This window comes from Pleurodeles waltl, chromosome 11, assembly GCF_031143425.1.
Source record: "Pleurodeles waltl isolate 20211129_DDA chromosome 11, aPleWal1.hap1.20221129, whole genome shotgun sequence".
Lineage (NCBI taxonomy): Eukaryota > Metazoa > Chordata > Amphibia > Caudata > Salamandridae > Pleurodeles > Pleurodeles waltl.
Genome location: NC_090450.1, coordinates 830,196,230 through 830,208,351, shown reverse-complemented (window position 1 = coordinate 830,208,351; position 12,122 = coordinate 830,196,230). Strand labels below are relative to the sequence as shown.

General features: G+C 48.0%; 1 protein-coding gene across 1 annotated transcript in view; it reads right to left on the bottom strand.

The window, feature by feature from the left end:
- Window positions 1–6,524, bottom strand: part of MN1 (MN1 proto-oncogene, transcriptional regulator) — a 57,562-nt gene extending 51,038 nt beyond the window's left edge. The window contains exon 1 of the mRNA XM_069214681.1: window positions 1,726–6,524. Coding sequence (XP_069070782.1) covers window positions 1,726–5,194 — 3,469 coding nt within the window. The 5' untranslated portion in view covers window positions 5,195–6,524. The remainder of the gene's footprint in view (window positions 1–1,725) is intronic.
- Between the last annotated feature and the right edge of the window lie 5,598 nt (window positions 6,525–12,122).

Sequence of the window (12,122 nt, the reverse complement as noted above, 5' to 3'; positions counted from 1 at the left end):
GAACTTCCTTCAATGGTACACAGCTGCCAAAAATGTGCGATTACAAATATGAAATGTGTTCCACACAGGGCGTTGCACTCAATAAAAGCAAACAAAAACTACAACACACGCTGGAGTAGTTAGGTAAACAATATATTCAGTTTAGAAAACATACAGAATACCACTGTTGTAATTGCAAAATTACATTGAGACGGGAGTGGGGGATACTTCTGCATATTTGAATGAAATCTTACAATTAATACAAAAATACGCTATTCAATATGAATAAATATATTTCGCATTCCATGGAGATGGAGCAACGCTACCCTTGTACTGTACACATTCTGTAAACTGAAGATACAGGCCACCCGGATTTACAATCCAACAGAAAAAATATTTTTAAAAAACCCTGTTGTAACAATTGTGAAGCCAGGACATATTAACATTCATTAGCCTAATTGCTTCAATCAGTTCAGAGCGTGGCTGTTTGATATGCAAACTGGAAAATGAGGGACAGGAAGTATTTTTTTTTTGCAAAATTAAAGATATACGTAAACTTTGAAAAATACTTTTTACATGATATTTTTTCCACTATACTGTGAAACAATCACCAAATTCGCGGGGACAGCTACGAACCACTGGTCGGTTACTTTCATGATCATGAGTGGGACAGTTTCAGTCAGTTTACATGCAACTGGGAATAGAACATTACATGTGCACATCTTCAACCACAATTCTCCCCTCCTCTGTCTGTGAGACTGAAATAGAACATTGGTGTCCTGTCCCTTGTCTGCCCATGGCTCGCTTCACTTAAATTATAGAACATTCTTTGAGCTGCAGGAGGCGGTTCTGCTCCTTTGGTGTAAACAGATGCCAACATTTGAAAATCCAGAGTTAGAATAAAGTGCATGGTCCGGCTGCTTTTATTTTAGAGATGCATTTAGTACCAGGCTATGATGATAGCAAACCCCTAACAATAAGAGGTATATTTCATTTAATACACGTACTGTCAAGAGTAACATCCCTTTAACGGCCATCTATCAACCCTTATTTGGTGACGAGATTCCGGCCTTACGGCAGTGCAAAAACGTAATAGTGCACACTAGTCTGTGTTCGTTTTCATTGCACATCGATGTGTGCACGTGAAACACAGACTTCAGAAAGTGTGGTAGCCGATTTTAGGAGACTCCAGTGAGACTGCTGGTAGCCGCCCTGTCAGGCCCCGCTGCCCATCAATACTCTTATAGAAAGGACCCTAATCACGGGGAAACAATATAATAAGATTCCTGGTGAGTGCAAATAAGAAATAGTTGTTTCTGCTGTGTTTCAATTCAGTCATGGGGTTCCACCATATCACCAAAGTATTGGTGGGCATCAAGAGTGTCCAACTCCAGTGTTCAAAGGCCTCAGTCGTGCAAGTTTTCCAGATATCGATATATCATGGCTCATGAGCCTAGAGAAGGAAGCGCAGCGCGACAGTGGACTTCCAGCACTGCTGTTGGACAGTCCCATTGTGACTGAGGACAAATGCGTGTAAAAGGCAGTCTCAGCGAACACACATGAAAACTTCGTACGGGACAGGTGGTGGGAAACACATCCTGCATTCTTTAATTCGCCTGACCATGGTTCAGTCTAACTTTCTGGATACAGAATGATACCAGCAGGCATGGGGAATAAAAAAAAATCCCTGGAAAACAATTAATTCCCAAAAAAGCTAAACTAATGCATAAAATTAAAAATCTATACCTTCTTTGTTGGGGATTTGAGTCTTTGTTTTCTCCCATGATGCCATAGACTTGTCCTCCTCCTGTCCTTCCATCAGGGACTTGTCATTGGGCATGTACCAGGTAGAGTTGTGCTCTGCCATTAGAGTGTCAAGGTCTATGGTACTCATGGCACTTTTGACGCTGTCAGAGCAACAACTGCTTAAGTCATTGTCTCCATTCTGAGCAGTACATTCAGTCTTTTTACTTTTCAGCCCCAGAGGCTGGTCTTCCGATATGCTGAACTGCTGCCTCTGGAGCTGGATCTGTGCTTGGAGGATTTCAAGAGGGTGGATTTCATCCTGTGGTGATGTGCTAGTAGGAGTGCGGACTTGTTCCATACCAGGGGTGCTAGGGTGCCCAGTGCTGCTTAGTCCATAGCTGTCTGGGGTAGAGGTAGTGTTGTTTAATAAGTTCTGAACCAAGGGTTTTTGTCCATTGAGCAACCCATGGTCCCCTCGCTGAATTTTAGGGGACCCTATCATTGGTGGGCTGCGGTTGGGTTTCGATATTGTGTTATCTGAACTAGAGGATACTTCATCTTCATTCACATAATTGGTGCTGACATCATCAGGAAAGTCAACGTGAGGTGAGCTGCTGTCTGACTTAGTGATGCTCTGAATCCCGCTATCTAGAGAGGACATGAGGTCAGATTGGTCACTAAGGAGGAGGTCCCCTTTGCCCCAGGAGGGTGAAGTCAGAGACTTGTCATGTGGGGTCCCACCACGCTCCACAAGGTTGGCTGGTGGACCTTGTTGTCCTGGGCTGACTACGGCCCCATCTGCAGTATACTTATCAAAAAAATGTCCAGGACTCACGTGCCCACTGTCCCTTTTTCTTCTGCCCCGCCCCCTCCCACCTCCATTTACTGGTTTACCGTCATTGCCCGGGGTGGCCTCAATATTATAGTTTGGGGAAAGGGTGGATTCTGCATGAGGGACATGGTTTGGCCCACTTTGTCCCACAGGTTTACTGCTATTTACAACACCAGAAACCTGATTGTTCTGAGATGCTCCGTTGGGGAAGTATTCAGGACCACTGCTATTATTTGTACCATTGACACTGCCTTCAGACTCTGTCTGGCTCATCTTCCGTTTGCCTTCTGTTTGGTTCTTTTTGTTAAATGTGACATTCAGGTTCGGAGCACCTAAACTTGCAATCATGTTCTGGCATGCGGTGGACAGGGCTGCTAGGCAGCTTTGTCCAAACATATTGTCTTTCGAATTCGGTTTGCTGAATGAACCTAAGGAGAGAGCTCCCAATTTACTAGCGGTGGATCGCTGGCTGGCTTGAAAATCTGATTGTGGGGGATAGGAGCTTGGTGAAGCAGTGACTCCAGCAGGGTTATTATGTGGGGTTGTTTGTCTGTTTGAGGAACCAAATGGGAAACCTGGCTGCCCACCCAAGGATGGTGCTGAAAAATCCGAAGGTGCTCTCCTATCAGATGGCGTATTTGGAAGTCCCACGCCACCCCCAGGACTCTGCATTTGAGAAAGGTTACCCATGTTCCCACCAAACTGAGAATGCATTCCTGGGGAGTGCAGGGCCTGCACATGTCCTTCACTAGGCAATCTCATTGGTTCTTGCATACTCATCCCATTAACACCGGATCTGAACATTATGTTTGATCCATTTTGTTGCAAACTGAGATCATGTGGAGTAGGTTCTGCTTGTAAGTTCGACCCACCCATTCTCCTCTGCATCATCTCCCCAGGTGGATGAGGTCCTGGAAACCAGTTGCTTTCCTGAGCCAGGTGTGGGTTTTGGGGGTCAAAACTTGCCAGGCGCCCACCATTCTCTCTCTCAAAATTTGACTGAGGCATACTCCCCATTTGAGCCCCATGCACACTGTTGCTTTGATTGACATCCCCGTGATGACCCAGCTGCTGAAGATTAGGCTGCCTCATTCTTTGTTGCTGGTTCCTGGAGGCCATCTGTTTGATCATCATGGCAGCATTTTGTCGCTGCTGTAATGACTGGTGTTCTGGAGTGGGGTGCTGCAGGGGAGGGCCAGGGGGGAAGGTTTCTGGAACTGGTGGAGTAAATTCACCAGAAAGTCCAGGGTAAGTCGATGGTGAAAGGTGGTTCTCTATCCCTGCGCTATGCATGCTGTTATTGTTCCATGTTGCACAGCTTTCAACATTATGGTTATTGGGAAAGTCAAACCTTGGCCGCTTAGGAACACTGAGATAGGGAGTATCAAAATGCTGCAGCCTTTGATTAGGGGGTTGGTGTGGGGCTGGTTGCTGCATACTAAATACAGGATCTGTGTAGGGGTGCATGCTCCTGTTCTCCAGTCTGTGAATAGGGTATTCAAACTGGGCGTGCTGGTTCTGCATTATTGCTCCATTGTCCTGAAGGCTAGGGTTAGCTGTATTGGCTTCTGTCTGCTGTTGCCTGGGGATGGCTGATGGGCATGAGTTCTGTCGGGCGAGTATTCCAGGCTGCTGCTGTTGTTGCATTAAGGGATGTCTGGCACTGACTCCAGATTCCATGCCCACAGACATCTTCCGAGAGCCTCCAAACCTTTCAAAGAAAACACCATGCTGCTGCTGAGGGTGGCCTTTGTTCATCCCCACCATGCCCGGGGCTCTAGGCATTACAGGGGTGCCAGGAAAGCTACCACCACCAGGGACCTGCCTTCCAGATGCATAGTGGGGGAGCTGCCCATCTGAATCAGAGGGTGAGAAGACAGGCATGTCAAAGTGCCCTGTGGGGCCCTCGTTGGGGTACGTGTACTCCAACGACTCCACAGCCCCCTGCGTTTGGATCCTCCTCTGGTCTAGGTTGTGGGAGTCAGAAGAGCTGGCAGAGGAGAGGCCATGAAATGAGGCTGCTCGGTTGGGTGACTGGTCCAAGGGCAAACAGGGTGCAGGAACAGCATGGTTGGAGCCGGTAGAGGTAGGGTGCTGGAAGTCTGGCATATTTCCTGATCTCTGTTGCCCAAATCCCTCTCCGCTCTGATTCTCACCCATGTGCTCGTATCCCTCCCCAAAGGCCTGTTGCCCTCCAAGGGCACCAGTGTAGCCCATCAGGCGTCCCCCATGCAGGCAGGAGTTGCCAGGGTCTGGGCCCCCAAAGCTGCCTGTGAAGTGTGGGTGTTGTTGGTGTGGCGGGTGGTGGCTGCCACCTGGATGCCCATGGTGGGGTGGCTGGCTGTTACCGAAGAAGCCATGCACCGGTTGGGGCTGCATCCCTCCAGTGTGGATCTCCGGGTGCCCCCGGGAATGGAAGGGGTAAGGCTCCCCGCTTAAGTTCATGTTCATGCCCAGCATGGTCGGCTCGCTCAATGCACCAATGGAGGGGTCCACAGGGCCAGGAGGCCCCCCTGAATGGAAAGCAGGGCTCTTGAAGTGGGAACTCATGGGGAGTCCTGGCTGGGCAAAGCCTCTGTCTCCTTGGCCAGTGCTCCTTGTACTGATCTGAGGCTCAAACTGTTCCAGCCCAAACATCCTTCAATGCTGATCAGCACGGCATGGCAGCCCCCTGAGGTGCTGCTCCTTCACCAGACTAGCTTCCCTCCTCCTGGGGAGTCACAGCCAGGAGGCACAGGTAGACGCAAGCAGGAACCGGTGCAATGGGGTCGAGAACGGGTCCGTGCAGGGTATGCTCCAGAATAAAAAGGAAACGATGATGGCGGCGAGGGTCTGTATCTGGAAACAACCCGCATTACCGCTTACATGATACACTGTAATAAGGTCTGACCGGTGCGATGAAGTCCAAACATGTTCCTTCTCTGCTGCACAGTTTAGAGATGAACCCCGCACATAAAACAAAATAAGACAAATAGTAAAATTAAAAAAAAGTTTCTCTGTAGTGGGTAGCTCGATCCTCTCAAGTAAAAGTTTGCGCAGCGGTACAACACCTGGGATGCCCTGTGGTTCTTGTCTGGCTCCACTGCCGGGAGAGGTTAAATGGCCTTTAGCAGCCCCAGGCGCTTCGTGGAGAATACTCCGCGGCTGCAAGTAAACCTGGACAAAAGCTCTTCTTCCAGGTCAGCTCTGGCAGGACAGAGTTCACAAGGGGCACTAGATGTGTACACCCCACGCCAGTCTTCAAAGGTGTGTCGGGTGCCCGTACCAATGAAGAAGCCTGTGTGAAACCTTCGCCCAGTGTCCGTGGAAGTTCACTCCTCGGGCACGTGAGCCCAGCTTCAGATAGTTCACTTTCCTCCAAGGTTTTAGGCTGGCTGCAATTTGTATCCGGTGGAGAGAGCGCAGGGAAAATACGCCAGCAAGCAGCCAGTCTCCCCTGGGTGCCCAGGCCGCAGGTATCCCCTTTCTCATCAGCAGGGGTCTCGTGGGGACACCGTGTAGAAGAGGCCCAGCATTGTAGATAGTTGCTGCCGAGACCTTAGCATGGGTACCCTCGGCTTCACTGCGCTGCCGTCGTGCTCTAGGGTGCTCGGACTGTCTCTGAGAGGTGCGAGGAGTGCTGCTCTCCAGCTCGCGGTGAAACCCTCCTCGCTTCTCCGGAGCAACTGAAGAAGCCTCTGTTTCGAAGACGATACTGCGGACGTCCCTCACAGGGTGCTGCTCAGCTGCCGCTTGAGTTGTCCCTGTGCGCAGGTCCCCTGATCTTGTCTTGTCCTGCCCAGCGCGGGCGGAAGAAAATGACAACAGGAGAAATCAGGGACTGCTACTAAGGTCCCCAAGCGGGCGCCGTGCTTGCTTCAGCCTATCCCGGTCTCGCAGTCCGCGCTTAGCTCCTCGCTCCCTCCGGTAGGAGCAGTGATCTGCAGTCCGCGCTCAGCTCGCTCTCAGCTCCAGATCCAGCAACAAGTTTTGCATTTCAGTCGACCATTCCGGACATGGGGTTCTAGCCAATCACAGGAGGCCCTGAACGTAGGGGCGTGGCTTCCAGTTAAGGTGGACCGAGGGGATGCCGAGTGAAGCCTGTATAGCGCCAGCTCCACACAGGTTCAGTATCCCCAGCCTAGGGCTGCTGATGTCTCTTTGGCGCCACTCTACACTTTCAGTCCAGTACTCTATTCATTAATGGAAAATCTACACGTTGCGGACGGACGACTGGGGCCTGGTGCTGGGACTGGTCCGTCTGTGTACTCCACTTCCAGGGTCTCACAAAGACTCGTCTCGAATGAGCCAGGCCAGGGGATCCTGCGCCCTCGGTCTATTGCAGGGAGTCTGCTGCACCGCTGACCCCTGCGAACGCCAATGTGTTGTTTTTTTTTTAAACACGATGTATATTTAGTTAACACCAGTCTTGAAGGTTCTGTTCATTTCACGTTGCCACACAAACAATGGCAAAAGGCTGAATATGCCCTAAGTTCTGTTTAAACGCACTGTATTATGACAGAACGAAGCTTCCGCGCGTTGCAAATAATTTTACATTTTGAGCACATTCTCGGACAGATGGATGGAGCTAAATTATCCGAGCCCAGCGTGTAAATCTGTCCAGAGTCCTCACAAAGATAACACTTTGGCGATGACGTCTACAAACTCACTTCCACGTGCGTTGCTGTCCAATTGTGACAACAAAAAAAAAAAAAATACACTCCGACTGACGGCAGGACTGCAGTTCTCAAGCACTCGGCGGTGAAGTTGCAGGCTAATCTGGCACTGTTCGTGTTTAGCTGGCAGATGGATATACACCTTCAAGGTGTCGTCCTGGGCCTATGTGTGCTGATTACAACAGGAGCGTGTAGAGGAGTACTTCAGCCCTGCCATTAAAACCAGCGCCCTCTCCCCTCGCTGGGATGGAGCGCGGGCGGCACCGAGCAGCCCCCTCTGCACCGTGGTGTCAGTAAGTGCTGAACGCGAGCCGTGGGCACTCCAGCGCCGAGGCAAGCCCTGAGCTCCCCATGGAAATCCCCACACTTGCTTCAAGTGGTTTCCGCTACAGTCCCCACCGTCGCGCCTCGGCGCACACCGAGCTCCCGCATGATATATTTAAACTGTTGTTTTTTCTCTGTCTCCCGGCTTTTAAGAATCTTTCCACGGATGTGAGCGTCGTAACCTTCAGAAGAGACCATCCAGTCTGGGGGGACAGCGGTGGGAGGGAGACGGAGGAGAACGCGGCTGTAATATTGAAATCAATACCTGTAATTTAATATCTGCTCTGCTCTTTATGAAATATTTAGCCCGATAATCTTAGTTAAAATGTTTTGACCACGCTGAAGTCCACAGGGGCTGAAATATACCCGGCCAATAGAAATAGAGGAGAAACGCAGAAATGTTGAAATTAAATACACGAGACAGTTTTACAAGGGGCCAGCACTAAATAACATTAAACTTTACACCACAAACACTGCTTTCAAAATAACAACGGAAACGATGTCTGTATTCTAAAGCTGATCCACATTCAATGCTAACCAAAATTGACATTTTGCTATTTTAAAAGCCAGGGAAGAAAACACCCATGTAAATCTGATATTTGGTGTATACAGCATACACATGTAATCATTACTCTATATATTTAATAGCGTAACACACAACTCATATTATCTAAACAATCTGCGTTTTGCAAAGGCTTTTTCAACTAAAGCCTGCGGTTCCCCAGAGAACTGCGACAGCCTATCATGCATACACTTTCTAAGTCGTTTCGTGTTTTATAAAGTAAGACATTAGAATAAATAGATGTTTGTATATTTCACGACCTGTCAGTCGAGCAGCAGGGATGAAAAATACAAATCTTGCACGCCCCCGCCCCCTACCCCTCAGCATAGTACCGCAAAAAAATGAGATCTATAAATAAGCAGACAGGGAGAGATATTTGTATATTGTACTAGATTTTTAAAGGGATTTTTCTGCAGGATCAGGATGCCGGGCTGTGATTAAATATTGATTTTGTGTAATTAGTTTTCACGGGGACTATCCTCCTTGCTGATGGCTTGGAGATTTCAGAACCAGGGAAGGAATGAAACTGGGCGTAGAAATTATTACTTAGCAAAGTGATATAAGGAGGAGAGAAGGGGGTACATTTGTGTTGCAAAGTAAACAACACGGGGCAGTGACACGCACAAAATATACACAGCACCAACCAGAGGCAAGAACTGCAAAGGCCTAATGATATCAAATACAAAATGGCGTTATGGATACGGAGACAGAAAACACCCACATATTCGGGAGTAGGGAAAAATGACAGCATAAAAATATGTTTCGCACGTTAATACCCAACATTTAAACATACGCCTTTCTAGAGCACATACAGGCCCGTTTACCCGAGTAAACTAGTACTCTCACACCTCCCCCTTTACAGTCACCAATTGAACTCTATTGTCTAATCTCTTGGCATGTGATTTAACTGGTTTTGTTATAAACAGCATTCACGCTGGCTTAGTCCATGTTGTCTGGCCTTCCACTGGGAGCTGCTTGCACAGAAGCCCTTCCTTTACACAGTTGGGGAAATGGTGGTTTGTATAACTTCCCCGAATCTAGGTAGGTCTAAGTCTAATTATCAGTAGTCCATGTCCAAGGGGGTGTTTCTCATTATATGTAACAATGATTTTCTTCTTTAGTTCAAAGTCAGTTCAAGAGACGCATCTTTCTCTGGCTTTTGTGCTTGTGCCCCAGCTAGCTGGAGTCGGTTTTCTTTCGAATAGACACAGTGCCACCTAGCGTACGTATGTATAAGCTCATCAAAAGTTCATAAATGTTTCGTTGGAAGATTCAGGAACTGCAAACAAGGACCAAATTTTTGTCAGAGCTAGCTAGCTGCGTTTGTCTTTTAAACTTATGTGCATTTTCATTATTCCCCATCCTCGAACAAAAAAAGCAGCTGAAAATACTCTAAGACTGGGGAAACGAAACTTGAGGGGGGCCCGCAAGGTATATGCCCCTCTCCCCCCTCCAGACTTACTCAGGAGCTCTAAGGCCCGGGTATTGTGCCGAGGGTGGGGGGGGGCAACTGGAGCTCGCCCCCCGCCCCCTCACGGCGGGGGCCTTTGTTGCTGTTACTGCACCGAGGTCAGGGTAACCACTGTCTGGGTTTCATATACTATCCTCTGGATTTGTTTCTGTCGTCTCTGCTTTTCTCCATAGGGCAAGTTCGGTGGGTATCAGTACCTTACCGACGCAGCTAAATCTGGAGTAAGTACAATCTGGTTATAGTTTCATGTGCTACCTTCGGAATCTTTGGACCGGTATTTTCTGCGTGACATAAGGTGAGCGCTTTCTACAAGGAATAACCTTCCCGAGGACGTCCGCAGTGAACGGATAGTGTTTTTCAAAGCGCGTGTTTATCTTCGTCAGGGACCCCCCAAGGGAGTTTCAGTGGAATTACCAATCGCCCCGATTAACATAGCGAGTTATGTCTCATTATTGCACCGGTTTCATAGATTTCCAATGTGCATCTAAGGTTTGCAGTTCGTTTTTAAGTCTATCGCTTTGCGCATAATATTAATATATTGGTTGTCTGACGCCAAGCTGTGCGTGCATCAAGGATGAAATACACAGCGGATGTTCAGTTCGTAAAGAGCGGAGACTGGAAATACGGTGTAGAAGAAATTAAAAGATTCAGCTTTTGAACTGCCCCGATGCCCGTTCCCACGTCAGACGCAGTTTATGTACTCCAATTATTACAATGTATATGCCCTTTTTCATTTTGCGAGGGAGAGTGCCTGCTCTTCTCAAGAAAAACGTAATACTTTTAATTGGGGAGTACCGGCACTTCTCAGAAACAAGCAGGTACTCTGATATAGAGTACATGCACTTCTATTTTTCCATTTACAGCACTGATTTGAAGGGGAATGTTTCCACGCCCTATACGCATATAAGCGGACTAATCCCCTTACAACTCTTCCATATACAGCACGCCATTAGCCCTGACAACATGGGTGATTTATCCCACATGTGTGCTTGACACCGTACCGTGCATCCATAACCCGCCCCGTGTCATTTAGTGACTTTACAATTATTACTATTGAAAAAGCCACTTATGGTATTTTCTGCCGACACTGAAATAGTGAGTTATTATTAGCCAGCGTACTGCCTTGACTTCTGCAGTATGCTTCCTGGCTCGACCTTGTAACCTGCAGGTCTATTAAGCTACCTGACGCAAAAGCCCCCCACCTTATCTCCACGCCTGCTCTCCTGAAGCCTCATGCCATAGTGGTTGCCATCGGTATGACTTCTGATGACCCTTTTGCTCACCCTCACAGCGACCTCTAGCGAGAGCACTGCACAAGGGGCAAGACAGTCGGCGCCCAAAACCGAGTTACTGTCGGGTGAGAGGAAGAAATAAATGAAAACCGCGATCCAGCTATGTGCTCAACTAGCAACACTGACGAAATAAAACTATTTACCTACCACAAAGCAGCTAAATGTAGCTGGTCTCAACCCCAACTATCTAAATCAAAATTTATGAGGCGCAGACGTTCTGGATCGGTAGACTGCAAACCACAATGTCACCACAAAAGACGAAGTTAGTTTTTTATTTTGTATGAGTGGTCTGGATTTTCACTTATAAAAATGCCGTGCTGAAAAGAAACATTTTATATTTATTTATGGTTATAACCCCCCACACATAATTAAGGCGCGAGCTGAAGCAAAAGGCGGAGAAGACAACGCATGACCACAAAAATCTTCCCAGCTCGCAATCCATCAGCGGGGGTTCATGGAGAGTTAACGACAGCGCTAGGGTCGTAGTATATTCGATGACGTTCTCATAATTCTCCGTGCTCTGTTTATGGAAGTGCCCATTAATGTCCCGTGAATAAATCCCCGCGTTTAAACCTTACTACGTCGCAGGATAATTGAAAGCGGGAATTAAAACCGAAGTGTGCCTTTGAGTGTGTTCAATTATTAAATACTGTTCCGAACAAGGTGCTAATGTACGCCCAATGTCACGGGGTAATTAAAGGAGGAGCCGAAGGTCGCGAGACATTAAAGAGCTCGGATCATAATCCTCTGAGGGGAAAAAAGGTCACCTTATCTTTGAGCGCGCTGGCTGAATGCCACTGGTTAAGTTTTCCATGCTCGGAAACCCTAGCAGAAGTAAGACTCCGAAAAGGAAGACAGAGGAGAAAAGACAAAAGGTCATAGGTTGACCTCAGCCTTTCAAAGGGCTATTCACTATTCTACACTGTTATCAATGGGCTGACTATCAGCTATGCTTTTTTTTCTTTTCCTTTTATTTTTTTTTTTTTTTTACAGCAGAGCTCACCATATAACGCGGACACAACTGCCGCCTCCCCCTTCACTTCAGCCCCCACCGGCCCCAGTTCGTGAGAGGCATTCCATGCAGCGTGAGAATGTATTTCTGACAGGAAAGGGGCGCGCTGCCTCTCTCTCTGCCCGTCACTGGAAGCCGCATATCACGTTGCACAAAAAATGTCAGCTTCGTGATGTGTGCCTTACCATTTCCAGCCAAACCTCCTACAAGAGACGCCCGTGCAGCCGCGTTTGTCTTTTATATAAATGC